Consider the following 23,739-nt stretch of genomic DNA (forward strand, 5'->3'; position numbering starts at 1 on the left):
GATTGGTTTAGAAGAAAAAAAAAGAACACAAGTTGGGTGAGTAGGGATGTGGAGGTGGATCTGGGAAGAATTTTGGGGGAGGAGTGATGAATATGGCCAAGTTTCCAAATAACTAATAAAATACTAAAACTTTAAAAAAAAGAAAAAAAACAAATTAATAAAGTTAAATTTATTTCTTTGAAGAAATAATTATTTTGCTTCTGTATGTTTGTTGGTTCATAAATTTATTTTATGCAATTGGAAGTTTTGTCATAAAGGAATTATAAAGCTTTTAGATCATTAGCTATTTTTGAATACATAATTTCTAGGAAACTCACAGAAGTATTTCGTATATGTCAATTCATATGAATTTCCTGCATGTCTTAGTTGGGATTCCTATTGCTGTGATAAAATATCATAACTAAAAACAACTTGGGAAGGAAAATGTTTACTTCTTCTTACAACTTTTACTGAGTTCATCATCCATAGAAATCAGAACTTAAACAGAAATCTAGAGGCAGGAACTGTTGCAGAGGCCATATTTTAGACCACCCTGGACCACCTGCCAACATGTGGCACTGCCTTCAGTGAGCTTGGCCCTCCCACATCAATTGTTAATCAAGAAAATGCACTACAGATTTGCCTCTATTCAAAGCTTATGAGGCATTTTCTCATCCCTATTTTTAAATGTCTAGAGCTTGTGTCAAGTTGATATAAAACTGGCCAACACAACATGCCAACAATTCAGCCAGGAAAGAGGAAAATATGGAAGTAATTATAGCCACTTTTCTGTGTCTAGACATCTACCAGGTGTAGAAGTTAATAAGTTAATATTGTTTGCCTTCTAGAATATACTCTTAAATAGTGGGAAGTGAAGTTTCACAAAAACCCCAGGAGACAACATCCTAAAATCCTAAAGGTGTGTCTAGCAGCATACCTTATGGAGAGTGCTACCCAGTTAGTTTTCTCATCCTCTTCCTCACTAACACATAGTAATAATAACTGTGCAGTTACAATTGGAAAACTAGAGGAGTAAAGTGTTTTAGTGGTGGACTGTTTGCAAACAGCTAAGAATCTCTACACTTGCAAAGGGACAATGTTGATAATGGTTGTGTAGCTAATTCTTCTGAAATAAAACATTGTATCATGGAAGGAAGCTCCTTAAGGCTTAGGAAGCTCTAAAGGGAAACTGGTTAAGGCTCAAGAAGTAAACAACACCGAGGGGTGGTGGTGGTGCTCACCTTTAATCCCAGGAAGAAACAGGTGAATCTCTGTGAGTTTGAGGTCAGAGCAAGTTCCACGATAGACTCCAAAGCTACAGAGAAACCCTGTCTCGGAAAACCAGAGGGGAGGAGGGAAAGAGAGACAGAGAGAGAGAGAGAGAGAGAGAGAGAGAGAGAGAGAGAGAGAGACAGAGACAGAGACAGAGACAGAGACAGAGACAGAGACAGAGACAGAGACAGAGACAGAGAGAGACAGAGAGGTAAAGACAGAGAGGTAAAGACAGAGAGGTAAAGACAGAGAGGTAAGCAACACAATGGCTTTAGGAAGTCCCTGAAATCTGTAATGAACCAGATTCACTATTCCCCTCCCTTTGAAGTATATGTAGCCAGTAAAGACTGCTGAAAGACACTCTCAGAAGATCTGAGCTGCCTAGAAGAGGCTCAAACTAATAAACCTGCCATAAAACTCTCTGCAACTTGTCCAACTCTCTGTAGGCTGTACACTGTGCTCTAGGTTCCCAGCTTTTGTGAGTTATCACCCATGCTGGGGTGGGCTTTTGGTGGTGTGGCTGTCTTTGAGTCATTTCAGCTATTGTAATAATCCCTCACCCATGTCCCTATATGTAACTATAATAAAACTCATTGATCCACCTTACTTTAGTCTGTCATCAGTTCCCTGGGGTCAGGGGTGAGTAAATAGTTGTTTGCATCTCCCCAGGAATAGTGTCACACACCAATATTAATCTTCTTATAGAAAAAGGAGCAAAGTAGCAATCACAAGTGAAAGCCTTAGACACAAACTACTTGGCTAAACCAGAAACCCTGGGGAAACCAATTTACTGCTGTAGGTGGAATAGAATATGTTATGCCGCTCAACCAAGACATTGCTTCTGTAGTTGACCCCCACATCTTACAAAAGACATTCCCAAGAAACCACATTCAGAAACATCTTATGGACAAGGTTGAGTGCCTCAAGTCTCAGTTAATAAATAACCTTGTTTTAAGTGAATTGTGGATTATTGCTGTTCTTCCAAAGCTTGCCACCCTTGTTTCCTTTTGCCTGTCTACATTTCAGGAGGAAACTTTGGATCTCAGTATGTCTATAAGTAAGGACAAGCTGGTTTTAATACTAGGAATGATCTGTTTGGAACAAAGTAATTTGGGAATGCTTTCTTCTATCAGAGGTAAGTTTCAAATTAACGCTGTAACTACCTTCATCCTTTGTCTGATGGAATTGCTCTTGCTGAGAATCAGAGTAACAATTCCATTTCTTATTCATTTGAGAATCTAAGAGAAGCAAATTTTTTCAGAAACATAATTGGTTTTCAAAAATATTTCTTTGGATTTTGCTCCTGTGAAAAGCATATGAAATTGAGGTGAAACATTTATGGGTGGAGAAGTATTTTCTCCTAGTTTTACCAACTGATCTGGGATTATTACTTACTTGAATGCATTACACAATCCTGTATTCTTTCATGGAGCAATTCTAGAGATCAACACAGGTCTGGAAGTATTTAGAATCCTCAGGGAAACTATCTTACTCAATGACATATAGTGTAAATGATTTCTTTTGTCTTGAATATAATAAGCTGAAAACAGTTGTTGGCAGGCTTTTCTGTAGTCAGACTTTGCCAGCCTGGAGAATCAACATGTTTTCTGTCTCTGCCTCAGTGACTTCAAGGAATACTAAATTTTACATCTAGCAGATTTATGACTCATTCAGCTAAAGCAGATGGAAAAGCTTTTAATCATACCTGCACTGCGTTCAGAATGAAAACACAGTTGATTATTTCATGCTCTGCTACTCTTAGTGATGTGTCTCTTTGATTTTTAGTTTTCACATCTACCACATGAAGATGAAAATGCTTTTTTGCAGGCAAGGTGTGGGGATTAAACAATAAGTTATATGGGTGAGCTTGTTTATTTTAACATTGATCTAGTTTGATGTTCTCTTAACGATATAATCCTAAGAAAAATCATTTGCTCATTCATTCATGCTTTTCAAATGCAACCTGAATGCCAGGAGTTATGCTAGACCTTAGACTGCATATACATAGGACCCAGGTTCCTAAGTTTCTCACTCAAGAAGTCCACAGGCTAGTGAGGGAAGTAAACAATTTGTTCTCCTAGTGTTTGGAAAGAACTGCTAAATGCTAATGGAGAGTCAGGAGACATCCAGAACTCAGTTTGAGGAAATCAAGGAAGACATCTTAGTTGAGGTGGTAGATAAGCATTCAACAAGTCTTCTAAGTAAAGAATCTGAGTGATGATGAGGCAGAATTTTATATGTACTCCTGAAAGCCTCATGAAAACAAATGGCCTCAAGAGGAACAAGTTCATCACTGGATTCCCCAGCTCAAGTAAATATATTTAATCTAGCCCCTTATACAAAAAAACTTCACATAACTGATACATCTCCCCTATGTCATTCACTCACACTCATACACTCACACACACTACTCTCACATTCACACACATTCTCTCATTCACTCACTGATTCACTTACCTCTTTCTACATCTCTCACACTTCTCTCTCCATTTCTCACACTTCTCCTACTACAGCAAAGCCTCTGGACAAATATGAATCACATTTTCAGGGTCACATGGTACTTCTTGAGTAAACAATAAGAAACAGAACCATACTGATCACACAGTTTCTCACAGTCTAGAGAGGTCATGCTGACTGGGCATGGCGAATAAAGTAAGCACGTAGCTCTGAGTGGTTAGCATTGCCAGACAGAGAATGTCATTGAAATTCAGGACTTACACAATAAACAGTTAGTTGGCTGGATCTTGAGAGGCTAGGAGTATGTACAGAAAGTCAACTGCTGCAGGGGGGTCATGTCTACCAAAGTTGCTTCATGTCTGACCTTGATTCAGCAATAAACACCTGGGAACCTATCCTTGTGTATTCATCTCCAGGGGCAACCAGTTTGTTTTGAATTTTCTCTAAAGTCTAAAATCAGCTAATTGTGTGAAAGGCTGTCTATGTAGCAGAGAATTTTCTCAGATGTCAGTCTAAGTAATGAAAGATACCCTAGCATTATTTCTATTCATCAAAATTTTACAGTTAAGAAGAAATGATTTTCCTGTCTATCAACAGCTATATATGTGTGCAGTCGACGATTTAAACACACAGGCATTGGGGAAAATACCCATAACTGTTTTTAGAGAAGGAATATATGGCACAAGAGAAAAATTACAGACAGAGGCAAAGTTATTCACAGGCAATGGTCCGATCAGCCTTGCTTCACGAAAGTCTCTCCATCAAATAGTTGTTCATCGGGTGGGTTGGCCTCATGACTATCAGTTGTCATCTGCTGTATGTTCTCAGTGGCCTCTGGTAAAACCATTGCTACCAGCAGCTCTCAGCACCCACACACAAATGTGCATACACCCACATACATAAAATGGAAGTTGTCTCCTGATGACACACATCTTATTCATGACAAAACATGAGTAATCTCTTGTAAAACACAGCTAATCCCAGCCATTCACTTAAATTCATGTTGTAATTTTTCTACATATTCCATATGCTACATCTTGTCCTTGCTCAAAATTTTTTCTATATATCTTAGTCTTAGAAACTAATCACTCGGTGTCTGTCTTGTCTTTTCCCAGCTCCTAACTGTGGGCAGAGTCTGTTTAAGACACCGCCTCAGAATTACTTTAGCCATTTCAGTCGCATTGTTGGGGGAAGACAAGTGGTAAAGGGTTCCTATCCTTGGCAGGTAAGTCTCTCAAACCCTTCTCTGGTGGATGAACTATGATGTCTCAAGCTTGTGTCTTTCCAGATCACATGCTACCTCCCTTAGGTGACCCTCTCTGGAGGGAAAACAAAAATGCTCACAACACCCCAGAGGCTTTCTTAATCTTTTTATGTAAATTAGAAACAAGCTTGTTTTGCATGTCACAGTTCCCTCTCCCTTCCCTTCTCCCCTGCCCCCACTAATCCTCCTATCCCATCTACTTTCTGCTCCCCAGGGAGGGTGAGTCCTTCCATGGGGAAATCTTCAAAGTCTGTCATATCATTTGGATCAGGGCCTAGGCCCTCCCCCATATGTCTAGGCTGAGAGAATATTCCTCTATGTGGAATGGGCCTCCAAAGTCCATTCTTTTGCTAGGGATAAATACTGACCCACTTCCAGAGGACCCCTAGATTGCCTAGGCCTCCTTACTGACACCCACTCTCAGGGGATCTGGGTCAGTCCTATGCTGGTTTCCCAGCTATCAGTCTGGGGTCCATGAGCTCCCCCTTGTTCAGGTCAGCTGTTTCTGCGGGTTTCACTAGCCTAGTCTTGACTCCTTTGCTCTTCACTCCTTCTCTGAAACTGGATTTCAGGAGTTCAGTTCAGTGTCTAGCTGTGGGTGACTGCTTCTGCTTCCATCAGCTACTGGATGAAGGCTCTAGGATGGCATGTAAGATAGTCATCAATCTCATTATCAGGGAAGGGCATTTAAGGTAGCCTCTCCCCTATTGCTTAGATTGTTAGTTGGTGTCATTCTTGTAGATCTCTGGAAATTTCCCTAGTGCCAGATTTCTCTTTAAACCTATAGTGGCTCCCTCTATTATGGTATCTCTTATCTTTCTCTCCTCTATTCTTCCCCGACTCAACCTTCCTGCTCCCTCATGTCCTCCTCTCCCCTCCTCTTCTTCCCTTCTTTTTCTCCTTGCTCCCTCTCCCCTCCCCCTCATGCTCCCAATTTACTCAGGAGATCTTGTCCCTTTCCTCTTCTCCAGGGGACCATGTATGTCTCTCTTAGGGTCCTCCTTGTTTCCAAGCTTCTTTGACAATGTGGATTGTAGGCTGTCACTCCCATGATCCATGTCTAAAATCTATATATGAGTGAGTACATACCATGTTTGCCTTTTTGTGACTGGATTACCTCACTCAGGATGGTTTCTTATAGTGCCATCCATTTGCCTGTGATTTTCAAGATTCCATTTTTTTTCCATTGAGTAGTACTCCATTGTGTAAATGTACCACATTTTCTCTATCCATTCTTCAGTTGAGGGGCATCTAGGTTATTTCCAGTTTCTGGCTATTACAAATAATGCTGCTATAAATATAGTGGAACAGATGTCCTAGTTGCATGAGTGTGCATCTTTTGGGTATATGCCTAAGAGTGGAATTGCTGGATCTTGTGGTAGAGTGATTCCCATTTTCCTGAGGAATTTCCATACTGATTTCCAAAGTAGCCGTATGAGTTGGCACATCCTTTCCAGCATAAACTGTCATTGGTGTTTTTTATTTTAGTCATTCTGACAGGAATAATTTGGTATATCAGAGTTGTTTTGATTTTTAATTACATTGGCTAAGGAGTTGAGCACTTTCTTAAGTGTCTGTCAGCCATTTTAGACTCCTCTATTGAGAATTCTCTATTTAGTTCTTTTTAATTGGATTGTTTGGTGTTTTGGAAACTAGCTTCTTAAGTTCTTTGTAAATTTTGGAGATCAGCCCTCTGTCAGGGGTTGGCGAATATCTTTTTCCATTCTGTGGGCTACTATTTTGTCTTGTTGACTGTGTCCTTTGCCTTACAGAAGCTTCCCAGTTTCAGGAGGCCCCATTTATTAATTGTCAATCTCAGTGTCTGCACTACTGGTGTTATATTCAGGAAGTGGTCTCCTGTACCAATTTGTTTGAGGGTGCTTCCCACTTACTCTTCTAAGAGGCTCAGTGTGGGTACTTTCTTAATCTTGAAAGAAGACACTTGCCAGCCCAGTTAATCAAGATTAACATTATGGTTGAATTTTTGTTTGGTGGGTTGCCTGACTGGCTTAGTTAGAGTTTCTATTGCTGTGAAGAGACACCATGACCGTGGCAACTCCTATAAGAGAAAACATTTAATTGGATGGCTTACAGTTTCAGAGGTTTAGTCCATTATTATCATGGTCAGACACAGCTACATGTAGGCAACATAATGCTGAAAAAAGAGTTACATCTTGATCCACAGGCAACAGAAAGTGAATTGAACTAGCGGTAGATTGAGTATAGGAGACCTCAAAGCCTGCCCCCACAGTGACAACCTTCCTCCAACAAAGCTACACCTACTTCAACAAGGCTATACCTCCTATGAGCTTATGGGGGCCAATTACAATCAGTCACACTGATAAACTTAACAAATAGTTTGAATAGATGATTGATCATTTGATCAATTGGTTATCTGTTAAATTCAGAAGTTCATATTCAAATCATCGATTGGTTTTACTTTCATGTTTGTTGTTGTTGCTGCTGCTGCTGCTGTGTGTCTTCTATCCTTATCCTCCTCTCAGTATTTGATTGTTCATTGTTTGCTTTGGTTCAAGGCATCTAAGCTAGAGCCTGAAAAGCATTCATCCACTGATATACACAACCTTCATAGCTTTTTCTACATCTCTTGGTGTTTCTTTTATTTTCTTCTCTATTGTTCATAAATAATTTTTTTATTTATTTTTCAGTTTAAATTTAGATAAGAAAAAAGGTTGCTTCACAAGTCAGTTCCAGGTCCCTCTCCCTTTCCCTCCCCTCCTCCCATGCCCTCTCCCCAACCCCCCCCCCATTATCCCCTCATTTCCCCAGGGAGGGTGAGGCCCTCAATGGGTGTGTCCATAGTCTGTCATTTCATATAGGGCAGGGCCTAGACCCTTCTCCAAGAGTTCAGGGTGAGAGTGCACCTGGTCTAGTGGTTAGGATTCGGCGCTCTCATAAATAACTTTTGATTAAAAATTCTAATCGACTTCCTTTTTCTCATCCTAAAAGTATGAAGCTATTCATTGCAGGTATTTACTTGTCTATTACAAGTTATTTTAGAATCAAATCAAATACTATGAATAGATTGAGTTAAAAACAGAAAGTATATTAATAGGAGCCAGAAAGGCATTTCAATGACGAAGTGCGCTTTTTACTCAGTCTGACAGCCTGAGTTTGGTCCCCAGAACATGCATGATGGAAGGAGAGCACTGATGCCCAAGATTTACCCTCTGATCTCCACATGTATACATACACATGGATGCACACACACACACACAAACTCACATTTGTGCACACAGACACATACGCTACTATAAAAAATGAACAAAATCATGTTAATTATGTTGAAGAGGCAAACTAAACAACATACTTGAAATTCTAGGGTCATTAAACATATGAGAAAACAGTAGGTCAAACTACTGTCAGATACACTGTCATAGTCCCAGAGTCATGATGACTATGGTTAAGCTACCTATAACTGTCTTTCAGAATATGCTCAGTTGTAGGTTTGGGGAGTGTTCCCCACAGCATTAACTTTCACCAATTTAAATCTGTCATTTAGGTGTCTCTGAAACAAAAGCAGAGGCATGTCTGTGGAGGAACTATCATCTCTTCACAGTGGGTCATCACAGCTGCTCACTGCATGGCTAACAGGTAGGAAAGCTTGGCTCATGGAAGAGGACCAGGTTACCACTTCCTCCCCCTTGGAATCAGAATCAAATATTCTTGTAAAACACAAGGAATCTTCCTAACTGGGTGTCATAAATGAAGCCTCGTGACATTTTAAGCTGATCCTCGTGTTAGAAACTGATTCTTTGCAGAAGTAAAGTACTGTATTTACACAAATGCACTGAAGTCAACAGAGTAATATCAAAAGACTGACTAGTGAGGGTTTCCCGCAAGTTTTGGTATAATATTTCAGTAAAAAACAGTGCTACCTGGTTAATTATACATCTTAAGTAGATACAAGGAAACAAAGACAGGCCAGTAAAATATAGATTCTCAAGTCTTCCTGTTGGTCTTGCTTCTCTGAGCTTCAACCTAAGAACTTTCATTTTTTAAGCAGCTTTCTAATACAATTCAATACTTCACTGTCAGTGTTCTATGCATATACTAGGCTGTAATCAAACTATGTTCCCATAGTTGTCCTTTTAATTTAAGTTTGAAAACATTCTTAGGATGCTCACTTACTCCCAGTTGCTAGTGAGTACCAACCAAAGACACAAAAATGACTAAGTCATGATGCTTCCCAGAAAGAGCATTGTTTGATAGAGAAATTATCCTGGAATGTGGTACACATCTGTAGACACAGCCACTTGAACAGCTGAAAAAAGAAGATTGCTTGAGTTCAGGAATTTGGGAACAGCCTAAACAATGTAGAGAGACCCTGTATGTTGAGTAAAAATAAAAATAAATAAGCAGACAAAAAATTAATAAATAGCTGATAATGTCCCTACAATATAGGTAGTGGTAAGCTAGAGAAATGTTACATACTAGATTAAGTAGCTGATATATCCAAGATTCAGGAAAACATTCCAAGAGAAATGATGCCCTTTCCAATAGCGTATTAAGTATCACCTTTGGAAATGAAGGGTCCCAAAGAATGAAAAGTTCAAAATGCTTACTCCATCCCATCACATCCTACCAAGTTCCTTCTAGATAACACTGGTCTGAGGAAATGGCATCTTTCTCATTTTATGGGAGAAGTATAAACTACAAATACAAAGAAGGTAAAGAAACAATCCCCAATTTCCATTGTTATAATTGGTCCTAAATCCTTGAGTATGTATACTAGAACATCAGAGTTAGGGTGCTACCCTTTATAATACAAATTTCATGTGAAATTTTTAACGCTCAAGCAACATCCTTACTGGGAATCACAAATAATTCACAAAATAAATACTGGAACTGCCTAATACAGTGACTCTCAACCTTCCTAATGCTATGACCCTTTTTTTCATGTTGTCATGGCCCTCAGCCATAAAACTATTTTTGTTGCTACTTCACAACTGTAATTTTGCTACTGTTATGAACCATAATACAAATGTCTATGTTTTCTGATAATCTTATATGACTGCTGTGAAAAGGTCATTTGACCCCCAAAAAGGTCATGACCCACAGATTGAGAACCACTGACCTAATAAGATAGTTGAATAAAGGATCATATATATGTTAGCTCCCTTAATTACAATGCACGTGAATCTTTCTAGCTGATTACAAATAATACTGACAAATACTAATGATATCATGTCACTATGTCTACACTTTACAAGCCCTCCACTGGGACTGAGAGTCTCTGTTTTATTTTTCTTATAGCAATGAAACCAATCATTCTCAGTTGCTTTTCTCAGAACTCTCATACTCCACCAAGGTCAATTTGAAGAGACCAATTTGCCAGCATTTACAACCATACTCAGAGGCTCATTTAACCCCATCTCTTTCCTTCTCCCTTTTCATAGAAACACTGCATTAACTTTGAACGTTACTGCTGGAGAACATGACTTGAGCCAAGCAGAGCCAGGAGAGCAAACACTAGCCATTGAAACCATCATCATACACCCACAGTTCTCCACCAAAAAACCTATGAACTATGATATTGCTCTTCTGAAGATGGTTGGAACCTTCCAATTTGGTAAATGTTTGTGGGGCACCCTCATCACCTATCCTGTTTCCACATAGCCATTGGCCTGTACTATATCACCTACAGATCATGTTATATAGCCTGAGACCAGCTCTTCTGGATCATTAACTGGAAGACAGATTTTTCTGGACGGTCCCCTTCCTAAAATGCCTTTTGCATATGGTTGTGGGGGTAGGATTAGGTGGTGTTGGGAGAAGAAAGCTGACAAGTTACACCAGGCAAACCTTATGGGGGCTTTGAGGACCACCTAGATGCCAATAGGTAGGTAGCTATGATACCCTCTCCTGCATGAATTAGCCAAGCCCTGCCTTGATCTTTTCTTCAGGCCCATTTGTGAGGCCTGTGTGTCTTCCAGAGCCAGGAGAACACTTTAAGGCTGGATTTGTTTGCACAACTGCTGGCTGGGGTCGTTTGGCTGAAGGTAAGGGCCCCTGAGCCATTACTCTTAATCCAAATTCAAAACTTTCTGGAGGGTAACCAGAAATCAGAATTTTTAATTAATTTTAACAACCAGACAAGCATTTCATACGCAAAGAATTTCAGTGTGCTTAAGAAATTAACGTCGTTCCAAAAAGACAAAACACCTGCATCCAACTGTTAATGATGGAAGAACTGGGCATCTTCACCTCAGAACAGTGAATGGCTTACCTTGATGGGCCCATCCCTTTGTTCCAGGTGGAAGCCTCCCACAAGTCTTGCACCAGGTAAACCTACCAATCTTGCCTCAGGAGGAATGTGAGGTGGCTCTTTTGACTTTAAGGAACCCTGTTACTGGGAAGACCTTTCTCTGCACGGGATCCCCTGATGGAGGAAGAGACGCTTGTCAGGTGAGCAGGTGCAGCTATGCTCCAGGCCCAGAAAAGTTTGTTAGCAGGGGAGAGCCCAAGAATGCTGATTTCAGATAAACGTAGAATCTGCTTTTCACCAAAAACAATAAAGGTGGTGCCAAGGATGATGTCTTCAGTGTTCTCTCACCCCTTAAGAATGTCTCTTTTTATTTTGTCATTTCTAGATTAGGGGTGTTGGGAATATCACTTTCCAACTCTTGATAACAGTGTAATCAGTTGTATTACCAGGCAACCGTGATATGAATAAGAAAGGCAAGGAATTCTTCCACTTTAATGAAAACTAAAGGCGGGGAGAAGGAGCAGTAACTGACAGACTCTGCTGTTTGAGGCTCGAATGGAAATTGTACCCAGATGTTCTCCTCCCAGAGCCCTTTGTCTAAATTTTGAGAAGTGAGGACATGTTATGTTTTTCATTAGCACCCTCATGGGGGAAGGGTGAGCAGGCACCTCCACCAACAACTATGGTCACAGCGGTTTCCTTCTTCCTTCCTCAGGGAGACTCAGGAGGCTCACTCATGTGCCAGAATAGGAAAGGGGTCTGGACTCTAGCTGGTGTAACTTCTTGGGGTTTGGGCTGTGGTCGAAGCTGGCGAAACAATTCAAGGAAAAAAGAGCAAGGATCTCCTGGGATCTTCACAGACATTAGCAGAGTGCTTCCCTGGATCTACGAACACATCCAGACAGGTAATGAAGCCATCCTGCAAGCTTAGGAAGTTACTGATCTACAGGGTAAAGAGCATCAACATGCTAGACAAGTCAGGACCGTAGGAGAGCCACTTCTGCTCATGCTAGACAAGCCGAGACCGGGGAAGGGCCACTTCTGTTCTCAGTGTAACACTTGGAAATTTTGAAATGTACAATCTAAAATGAGCAAAACACCATCTATATCCAAATATTAAAATATTCACTGAAAAATGAGTACATTCCTCATAAATTGCTTTGCCTATGTTTGGAACTATGTTAACTGATCTCCACCTACTTTTCAACTGTTCTAGAAAGTTTCCGCAAGCTAAATCATAGCTCAGTAATGATCAACTACTGTTAATATTAGGAGAGTTAAAGAAGAGACACTAGCACGTAAAGTACATGGGAGCTGCTAAGCCACATACAGAATAGCAGGTAGTCCCTACTATTCTTAATAATCTCACTTCAAATGAATAAGGCAAAGACTTAGAAATCCTGGTATAGAAGCAAACATGTTAAATCTGAAGGGTGGACTTCACACACACTCTTCTAGTTGACCAGCCATCTTCGTTTCCACCTCCAAACTCAACTGTTCCCTTAGCTGGTGTCTTCCAGTCTCAAATCAGCTTCCATCATTTTCCAAAGGGATTAATTAAAATTAACTCAGAATTGGGGAATTTTTTCAAGAATATTGTACAATGGCAAGTATCTGATCCTCGGTGTGTGACTATTCAAAATACTCATGATTGGAGGAAGTTATTTCTAACTCTGGCCTCTGGACTAATGCTTTCTTGCCTTTTTTTTTTTTTTTTTTTTTTTGCTTCAGTGTAACTTCCAAGTTAATCATTGTTTCTTCATTAGTAACAATAAAGTAAGTGAAATCATTTCCAAATGCCAGGACCACTGTCCTACTTTGTCATTTTTTTTTTTACGAGACAGGGTTTCTCTATATTGTTTCGGAGGCTATCGGTCCAGCCCGGCCTCGAACTCACAGAGATCCGCCTGCCTCTGCCTCCCGAGTGCTGGGATTAAAGGCGTGCGCCACCACCGCCCGGCCCTACTTTGTCATTTTAACCACCCTGCTGTTCTTTTCACAGATTAAAGTTTCAGTATTTCCATATTGATTTAAAATGCTCTGTTTTGAGTCAATTTTTTGTCCAGGTACCACAGACTTTGAATCGCATCTTTCTTTTTGTTTCTCAGGCCATCGGAGAAAGAGTTCCAGAGGTGGGTACTCCTTGCAGCCCGCACTTGCAGGAGTATGAATTCCCATCCTAATATTTCTGAGTGTCGGTTCCTGTTATCAAAACTCTTCCTCTGGTGGTGTTTCCGAGACCATTTGGTATAAAACTCTGAAGAACACCTACAGCTATCTCTGCCAGTCTGCCAATTCCTTGTCCACGGAACCCTGCTCCCTTCCATGTACCTTTTTGTCAAACCACAGCTTTGTCTAATTCATCAAACACTAATTGACAAATACTAACTTTCAATTACATAGTAGGGGAAGAGGGGATGGGCACAGAAATAGTTAACAAGCTATAGCCCTCCCCTAAAAGTGTCCCTACTTACACAGGGGTCTTATCCCTGCTCACTGTGACTCTGGTGAATTCTCTCTGAGGTCTGGGGCAAGCTTTTTTGTGAACAGAGGTGGTGTTTTTCTTTTGTTCTGGCCTCCCGATCTCAAATAAACACACAGAAGTGTATATAAATTACAAAATGCTCAGCCTACAGCTGAAGTTTATTGCTAACTAGCTCTTACAACTTTAAATAACCAATTTCTATTAATCTATATTTTGTCATATAGCTCATGGCTTTACCTGTCTTCTAGTATCTTGCTTCTGGCAGCTGACTCACATCTCTCCCTGACTCTACTCTACTTCTTCTCTGCATGTCCAGTTTTACTTTCCCACTTGGCCTTATTCTGCCTTTTTATACGCCAAATTAGCTTTTTTATTAACCAGTGAGAGTAAAACATATTCATGGTGTGCAGAAGGATTATCTCACATCACTCTTCCCTCAGTTACATCATCCATAAAGAAAGGAGGTTGGATCTGTTCACTGTCTTTGAGTCCGCAGGATTCTTTCTCAAAAAGCAATATGGCAAAGTAGACTTCCCAGAGCTAGCCTGCTCACAGATACAAATGACCAGTGTTGTGGGCTATGGAGGATAGACCACAAAGGATGAAGAAAGAAAAATATGGGGTGCAACAGCAAATCAGCCAAAGAAGCTAAAGGGTAGGTTATGTATTGGATTCTCACAGGAGAAAGGAATAGGAAGATAATTTGAGATCAAATTCTGGAAACTGCACATTTCAGTCCAAAAGCAATGGGAAGTTTATTATTTAGACAAATACATTATATCTATACCATAAAATGTTAAAATGGCATGAAGGCGATTAAAGGAAGAATAAGGTAAAAGGAAATCATAATAGATAAAAAATGAAGGATTAAAACAGCATAAGGGCCAGAGAATGAAAAGAAGGAGATAGAAAGGAAAAATTAGGACCAGTTTAGTGAGTGCTGAAGTAAAGAGGGAGGAATCCAACTTGACTCTCTCTATTATCAGAGCTTTGAACATTAAAGACTGTAAGCACAATACATAACCAAATCAGAAGTAGCTGTAATTTTGCTGATGAAGGAAAATTCCACTTGCATCATGTTGAGTTTCAGGGAAGATAACCGGACATTAGTGTAAGCCTGACCTGAAGCCAAGAAGAGTAGAGGTAAGAGACTACTGTTGTGAGTAAAGCCTATGCTGGGGTTCCTGGTAGAAAAAGAAAAGGGAGACCAGGCTAGAACCGGAAGTGCCTGAACCTACAGAATGAAGCCACCGGGTCAGAGAGAAAGAGGAAAAGAAGTTATAGCATCTCCAAGGTAAGCAGGGCATAAAAGGGTCAAAAGCTCAAAACAATGAGGCATCAAAGGAACAAAGAGAGGAAAACAGTGCATGAAGAATGAAAGTGTACAGAAAGAACCAGTGGCGTCCCTGGCCTCAGCTTTTGGAAGGTTCCAATGGTGGCTAGCATTGGCTGCCAGTCCTGATGCTGTGGCTTTCCCTCCCAGCTTCATGCAGTGAGCCTGATGGTCTAATACATGAGTCTGAGGGAGAGCTGCACTTCCCAGAAACTCTCCACCTGTACTATGAGAGCAAGCAGTGAGTACTCCCTCTGTTGTCCTCCCCCCCCACCCCACCTCCAGCCTGCCTGTGCCTATTAATAGGCCCATGACTGTCACTTTCTGTCTAGAAGTAATGCCCTCTCCATGTATCTGCCCTCAGACTGTGTGTCTGGACCCTGCTAGTTCCAGAGGACATGCATATATTGCTCAATGTGTCCCACTTGGATGCAGAATCTTGTTACCACAATTACCTGGCAATGTATTCCTTAGAAGACAGGCTTGTTGGTGAGTGGTCCTTCACACTGTCAAATGGAAATCCGTGCTAAGTGTACTTAACAAGAGCTGGTTACAACATATCTGGCCTCAAGCCATCTATAAATGCCATGTTTTCCTTTTCCAATTTTGAGAGTCTGCTCTAAAGTGGGGAAGAACTGAGTCTGAGCCTACAGCGGGCACTTCAGCAGCTGCATCTGACACTTGTAAAGCCAGGATGCCTGCATTTTGACCCAATTAGAAGTAAATTTTACATATATTGTTGGGTCCCCCAGCCACCCCAAGCGGGACCCTGTTTAACTGTGTACGCAGGTGGATTTTTCCTGCCTCAATAGACAAGGAACACTGATGCCAAGATATGGCCATGGGGAGGCGAAGCTTCTTTACGTCAGAAACAGAACTGAATAGTGGCATGTATATGTAACCCCAGAATTTGGGAAACTGAGGAAGGAAGGTTGCAATTTTATGGTCAGCCTGGTATGAATAGTGGGAGATACTTGGCAATATTGTAGAAATGTTGACTGCTGCCACTGAAGAGAATACAGGTGGTATTATAGAATGTAGGAGAGACTCATATAAAGGATAGGACATTTAAAAAGCATCCTGCAAAGTCAAAGAGCAACATGAACACAGAACATTCTGGATCAAAATCCCAGTAGTGCAGAAGGTGAGAGACCTAATTAGGCAATCGTGCACTTCCAGGACAAGATTGCATCTCCTTGGAGCATCTGTGTGATGCCCTTTTCCAGAATCTGAACAAAGATTCTTCTCCCATTGCAGGGAAATTCTGTGGAGAAAGTCTCCCTTCATCCATTCTTGTTGGCTCCAGTTCTGTCCGGCTAAGATTCATCTCTGATGCCACAGATTATGCCACTGGGTTTAATCTCACCTACAAAGCTCTCAAGCCAAACTATCTTCCTGGTAAAAACCATTTACCTCCATTGCAGAAGTTTTGGCATCAGAGGAGTTGGGCAGGGAGCCCCCACTGAGGTCTGCTGGCTCCACAGTGGAGAAGGCATCTTGGCCATCTAAAGAATGCAGTCTCTCCTCCCCCAGCCCTGAAAGTTCATGGTGATTACTGACCCAAGTGAGCTGAGGGGGTCTTAAGAGTTGTATGAGCTAGTACACGAGACTCTCCCTTTGTAATGGCTCTGCCAAAAGATGTAGTTTATCACTTGGTAGAGACAGGAGGTAGAACACAAGAAGCCTTTCTTTGGTGATTGCATTCCTTCTGCCCTCCTTTGTTTTAGATTCTGGCTGCAAGTCTCTAACTATCCTCTTTGAAGAAGGCACCATACATAGTCTTCATTATCCTGAGGACTACAGTGGTATGGCTAGCTGTACCTGGATTTTTCAAGCCCCCAGCCATTTCCTAATTAAGGTATTGTGTTTATTCTAAATTAAACATGATATAATCATGAGATACCTGACAGGCATTATGCAGGCAGAGGTTTCTGATTTGTTTATAGCCAACATTAGTCCTCAGTACCCAGCACACTACACACTTTGGATAAAAGAACTAGCCTTGCTTCCCCTGCAGCCACCACTACATGGCACTTGTACTCTTTAGCTCTTGTTCAAAACAAAACAAAATTCCCCAGTGTTTCCTTAATCTATAAATGCCACGTTTTCCTTTTCCAATTTTGATAGTCTGCTCACAAGTCTTTAGCTCCTTTTAAAAACAAGAACTCTTCCTTATGAACTCAAATTAGAAAAAAATACATATGATTAATTAAAAAGTTGATAAAAAAAACCATGCCAATGTCATTAAGAGCTCCAAGCAGAGAAGATATCACAAAGAGGAGCTAAGCACAGGCCAGGGCCAGGTAGTGTGAGATTCAACAGTCATAAAGTATACTTAGAAATAGTATGAAAAAGCAAGACTGAGGCCAAAGTATAGGCCTTTGAATATCATGCTAAGAAATTTATTGCACATTTGACCTCAGTAGTGTGAAGGCCAGTTGAACACTAATGGAACCTCTGTGGAGATATGTCACTAAGTAGGTGAAGGTAGGTCAACAGTCAGGATTAGGATGGAGACAGGCATTTAAGTGTAAGTTTTTCTCTGAAAATAACAAATGAACAGAGGCATATGTAAGAAGGAAAGGAAAGGAAGAGAAAGGGGAAAGAATAAAAGGCATCCTAACCCCCAAACTCTTGCATAGTCCATTGCCTGGTGGAAACATCTGTATTAGTTAGTTTTCTTATTGCTGAGACTAAACCCCTGACAAGACACAACTGAACAGAGGACGATTATATTGGGCTTTACGGCTTGAGAAGATACAGAGCATCTTGGCAGGGAAAGTATGTTGGCAGTAGCATGAGGTAGATGATCATATTATGTCAGCACTCAGGAAGCAGAGAGTAGAGAGAAAGTGGCCACAAACCCTTAAGGCTTGCCTACCAATCACCCACTTTTCTCCAGTGAGGCTCCACCACCTCAAGGTTTCACACGTTTGTAACACATCACTGTCACCTGAGGATTAAATATTCAAATACCTGAGCCTATTGGGGAGATTTCATATTCAAACCATGATAGTAAAGAATATTTGCTTAACCTAAGTACACCACTAGGTGATATAATCAAGAAGATTGCCACCTTATGTGCAGGTCCTAGTTAACCACAGCATTGTCATTGGCATCTAACTGTATCTGATCAGAAAAGGGACATGAGACCCAGGTAGAAAACCAAACTGAAGAGCCCTTATGACACATGAGGAAAAAATGGAGCCTTTAAAACATAAAGCAAACCAAAAAATAAACAGGTGTGGCCAACAGATTGGATTTCTCACTAATGTTAAAATTTAGAGAGAATTAGAATTAAGAATTAATTATCCAGTCCCCACCCCATCCCACCCCACCCCTTACAAACAATGCAGAATAGTGGGACCGAACCATTGAATGCTTGAGAGAAGCTGGAATTCATAAATCTGAAACATCAAATATAGTTAGAGGTTAGATGCCTAAGTGAGATCACACTGGCTTTAAGAATGAGCAAGAATGGAGATTGAAGGACAGAGAGAGCATCTGCAGTGATTTCCAGAATTGATTCAGGGTTTTGACTTTATAATCATCAGTGCCAAGACTTAGCTTTTTTAAAGTACAAAATGACAGAAGTATGTCTAGGTCCCTTTCAGAAATTGCTTGAAATTGAAAGTCTCAAGCCAAGTATTTTTCTGAAAAATTTCAAGTCAGCAACTCAAACAGAAGCTGTTAAAATCAAATATTCTGACACAATCTGATCCAAAGATCAGGTGATTTGACTCATGCTGAGGAATGATGGTAGGGAAATATTTGAATCTTGTTTTCTGTAATAAAGACATTATAAGCTGTTACATTTCTATAAGAGCAGGAAACTGTGTGTTCATAACACTGGGCTTGTATCTGAAACATGGTGTTTCATGCAGCATTCACAGGCACTACATTATGCAACTGCATGCTTAGTGTCACATATACATGTTATATTCCATAACCAAGACTGTAGTAGAGTCACATGATGCAACACAGGCAAGAACACCATAAACGCTGTGGATTCATGCTGCGTTTGAGTTAAATGTTGATCATTGCTCCTTAAGAAAAATTGACTGGCGCCAAGTCATTCTCAATTCCTTTATCCCCTCCATATGAAGTCACAATCCACAGTTTCTTGCTCCCTCTTCAAGTCCTTCCCTTTGTCTGTGTACATCCCCTCTTTTTGTCTAATGCAAAACAAGTACCCCATATAGAAACCAATGCAGAGAAAGAAAGGTAATTATATAAAGACAGCTTCGGGCACATTTTTGCGATACTACAAGAGTATCATGCACAAAGAGAGAAAAAATGAAGCTTGCTTTCATTTAACATCAGGATCACAGAAATTGTAGGACTAGAACTGTTATGATTTATTATTAGTAAACATCTGGGTCTTTATTTCGGCTCCACACTCAAAAGCAACTTGTGATGATATTTTGTTTATGATCTAACAAATAAAGCCTGACTGGTGATCAGAGTGCAAAACTAGCCACACTATTTAGCCATAGAGGCCAGGAAGTGGTGGCACACGCCTTTAATCCCATCACTCAGGAGACAGAGGCAAATGGATCTCTGTGAGTTCAAAGCCACCCTGAGCTACACGAAATCAATCAAATCTAAAAGAAATACAGAGCTCACACAAAGGTGATCCCAGCACTTAGAGAAGCATGCCTTTAATCCCAGCACTAAAGAGGTGGAGACAGGAAGGTATATGGCTGGGTAGAGAAAGTAGTATAAGGTGTGGGGGGGGGACAGGAACTCAGAGCAATCTGAGCAGCAGTTAGTTTAAACCAGTCCATCTGAAGCAGTCTGAGGCTGCAGTCTGAGGAGACAGTCTGAGGACAGGATGGCCCCTTTGGTCCAAGCATTGGTAGAGGTAAGAACTCTAGTGGCTGTCTGCTTTGCTTCTCTAATCCTTCAGCTTTCACGCCCTGATAGCTAACTCTGAGTTTTTATTATTAAGACCTATTAGAACTCATACTACAGCAACTGTCTCTACCCTTCACTAAGATTTCTGTCTAGAGCTATGAATTCTCCAAGTTCACTGCTCTGATTCTGAGTTCCTTTTGCAGGTGCTTCCTGTAGCTTCTGGGCAACACTTAGTTTGATAGCAGCTCTTACATCCTTTTGTAACTGTCAGTGAGGACTGGTACACATTGGTAGCAACAGAGAGCAAATGTGATGAGGAGACAGACACATTTTCCATAGGTAGAAAGATTTACCTGCCTTGTGAGAGATACAACTCCCTTAAGCTTTGAGTCTAGTGAACTGGGAATTCACAATTAAATACCAAGAACAAGGTTCATGGTGTAAGATCTCTAGAAAAGCAGTTTGTGTCTACACAAGTACTTACACGGCCAAGTATCACAACCTCCAGAGAAGATGGTCTCTGTAGGATGGTCTTCCCATCCCCTACAGCTGCTAGGGAACTCAGGCATTTGCATAGATCCCCTCCCTTACATGCAGACTGTGTTTGGTAGCTTCTATGTTTCAATCTTTTTTTAAGAGTCTCCTGTCTTTTCCTAAGTAACTTAGCTACTCATGAATATCTCTAGAACTTTCTCAACTAAATTTCTTACTCTAGAACAGTGATTATCAACTTTCTTAATGCTTTGACACTTTAATATAGTTCCTCATGTTGTGGTGACCCCAATCACACATCATTTGTGTTGTTACTTCATAACTGTAATTTTGCTACTGTTATGAATTGTAGTGTAATATCTGTGTTTTCCATAAGTAACCCCTATGAAAGGGTCATTTAACCCCAAAAGGGGCCATGACCCACAGTTTAAGAACCACTCTTCTAGAGCAAGGCAAGTGACCTAGAGGTATCTGCTCACTTCTTGAGGTTCTCTAGATGTAACCAGGATTCTTCTCAGCTGTCATTCCAGAGCCTAGAAATAGAAGAAAATGGAGACTGCACTTCAGACTATGTGACTATACACAGTGACGTTGAGAGGGAGATGGAAATAGGTTTGTATTTTCCTGAAACCCTGACTTCCCCATTTGGCCTTGAACCTGGTCTTGAGATGAGAAACAAAAGTTTTTGTCTTCATTTTCCTGTGTTCTCCAAACCTCCTCCATCTCTCTCTCTAAGGTCTCACCACCACTCCTGCTTTTGTGTAAGGGGGCAAAGGGCAAGGGCCAAAGCAGTATTTGAAAGAAAATGTGAAGGGTACAAATGAAGAGGAATCAGATAGAGACAGGCCTCGTGGGCTGGGGAGGCAGCTCCATAGCAGAGTGCTTGCCCAGCATGCACAAGGCCCTTTGTCTCCTCCCTAGCGCTGGGTTGCCTGAAAATTTGCTTAGGAAATCTTGTGGCTTGAGGTAATTCTTTTAGCAGCTCTTTAGGAGTATTTGACAGATGAGACAAACCTGTAATGATGGTGGGTTCAAAACACATTTTGAAAAGACAAATCCCTTTGTTTTGAAGATGAGTTGTGGTATTTGTCAGAAAAGCTTGTCAACAACTATTTAAAGCACACTTGTTTTTATTTATCTAATGTTATATCTGTTCACTTGGCTCCACTTACCTGTATGGGGCCTCACAGCTCGCCTATGTGGCTATGTGGTACCCGGCCCTGTGCTGAGCACCTCCAGTGTGATGCTCATCAGCTTCCAATCAGATGAGAATGGCACCTCCAGGGGCTTCCAGGCTGAAGTCTCCTTCATTTCTAGAGCAGGTAAGAAGTTTAAGGCATCAGTTTTCAGACTCCCCGCTCTAATCTTTAGATCATGGTAGGAAAGGGCAATCTGAGCAGTACAACATGGGTGCCACTGATGATTTTATAGCAATTACATCCTATAAAGTCACCAAGAACGCTGAATAGGGGACAGTAAACTATTTGATGTTCCTAGGAACAGACGTGGTTAGGTTTTACAACGTCTGATTAGTGTATCAACCAGTCAGTATATAAGCTTCATTAAATCCACCTTATTTAGCATGTATTTTTTACTCATTAACATTAAATTCATGGATAACAGCACTATAATGCATATATAGAAGAAGCTTATGTATCTTGGCCAGGTGGTGGTGGTGCACACCTTTAATCCCAGTACTCAGGAGGCAGAAGCAGGTGGATCTCTGTGAATTCAAGGCCAGCCTGGTCTACAAAGCCAGTTCCAGGATGGGATCCAAAGCTACAGAGAAACCCCTTGTCTCAAAAAACTAGAAGAAGAAGAAGAAGAAGAAGAAGAAGAAGAAGAAGAAGAAGAAGAAGAAGAAGAAGAAGAAGCAGCAGCTTTATCTAGCACATGAATATGAATTTTGATTTGTTTTTGTTTTGCATCTGTCCTGGAACTTGATATAACCTCAGACTCACCACTGTCCTGCCTCCACCTCTTCAATGATAGAACTATAGGCTTGTACAGCCATGCCTAGGTCATTCTTTTCTTTCTTTCTTTCTTTTCTTTTTTTTGTGTGTATAACTGCATATGTATATGTCACATCAGACATTTTGAGGTCAGAAGACAGCTTTCAGGAATCTGTTCTCTTCTACCACCATGTGCTATGAGCAAATGTGAAACACATACTCAGGAAAAAGTTCACAAAGCACCTTCATCCATCCCAGGCCCTGGACACTTGTGCTACCCAGCCTCCCTGTCTTCACCATTCTTCTTCTGTGTAGGAAACCCAAAGGGCCAGTTATCTACTTTTTGAGCTTTCCATTTTGTTTAGACTTTAAACAGCTGCTGAAGGGGAACCCAGGTTGAAGTTAAAATATCCCACCTATCTAAGAGACCCATGTAGCCCTGTTTATTGAGGTTTCTCTACAAGGTCACTGTGAATCATTTTCTGATGTCCCAAACTTGACAGTCTGTGAGCCAAACATTCTGTTTATACTCAGATATCAATATCTCCATACCAGAGGACGAATCAGTGCTTCTGGAGACATGGGATATACCACCGGGGGCAATGACAGTTCCTGGTAAGCTGCTTTGAGGAATTTGACTAAGCAGTCCACTCAGGGCTCAGTAAGAGCTGGGATGAATTCATGTCTTAAGTGTGTTGGAACCCTAAACTACAATACTCCAGAAGGTGACCCTTATATTTGGAGATAAATCTTTATAGAAGTAGTTGACGTAAAATGAGGTCATTGGAGCATGCCAATCTATATGTCTTATGTCTTCATAAAATGTGGAACTTTGGATGCAGAGAGAGGCACACATAATGGAACACCATATGAAGACAAAGACAAGCATGGGGGGACACCAGCAGCTGACAGTGACCTACTGTAGCAAGGGGGAGAGGCACGCAAAGCATTGAGAAGCATTTGAACCATCTGAAAGAATCAGCCTGCTGACACACTGACCTTTAACCTCTGTCCTCCAGAAATGTGAGACAATAAATCTCTGCTATTCTAGCCACTGGTGCAGTTTTTAGTATTCTTTTAACAGTTGTTTTAGCAAATTATTCCATCAGAAATGGTTAACACATATGTCAGGGCGGACTAAACATCGACAGCACCGGCAATCAGGAAGGAGAACCCAGAGAACACCAGACAGAGTCCAGGGCTAACGTTGCTCCCCGCAGAAAGCTCTCTCTCTGTATGTGTCTCTCTGTGTCTTTCTTTCTCCCTCTCTCCCTTTGAGACAAGGTCAAGAATGAGGTAAGCAAAAATGAGCACCTGATCCTCCTGCCTCTGCCTCCAGTGTGCTGGGACTACAGGTGGTCACCACCATGCCTGGTTTGTGCAGTGTTGCGCATCAAACCCAAGGCTTCAAACATTCTG

At 41.0% G+C, this 23,739-nt stretch overlaps 1 protein-coding gene across 1 annotated transcript; it reads left to right on the forward strand.

Moving 5' to 3' along the window:
• Window positions 1-2,272: 2,272 nt before the first annotated feature.
• On the forward strand, window positions 2,273-23,297 carry Ovch2 (ovochymase 2). The gene is made up of 16 exons (XM_005075772.2): window positions 2,273-2,386; window positions 4,824-4,933; window positions 8,496-8,587; window positions 10,393-10,565; window positions 10,900-10,995; window positions 11,250-11,401; window positions 11,917-12,106; window positions 13,310-13,333; window positions 15,170-15,260; window positions 15,384-15,508; window positions 16,277-16,417; window positions 16,747-16,877; window positions 20,887-20,980; window positions 21,559-21,690; window positions 22,855-22,935; window positions 23,163-23,297. The coding sequence occupies exons 1-16, from the start codon at window positions 2,299-2,301 to the stop codon at window positions 23,243-23,245; spliced, it is 1,803 nt and encodes a 600-aa protein (XP_005075829.2). The 5' UTR covers window positions 2,273-2,298; the 3' UTR covers window positions 23,246-23,297.
• Window positions 23,298-23,739: the final 442 nt, after the last annotated feature.

This window comes from Mesocricetus auratus, unplaced genomic scaffold (assembly GCF_017639785.1).
Source record: "Mesocricetus auratus isolate SY011 unplaced genomic scaffold, BCM_Maur_2.0 Super-Scaffold_4256, whole genome shotgun sequence".
In the NCBI taxonomy this organism is placed as follows: Eukaryota; Metazoa; Chordata; class Mammalia; order Rodentia; family Cricetidae; genus Mesocricetus; species Mesocricetus auratus.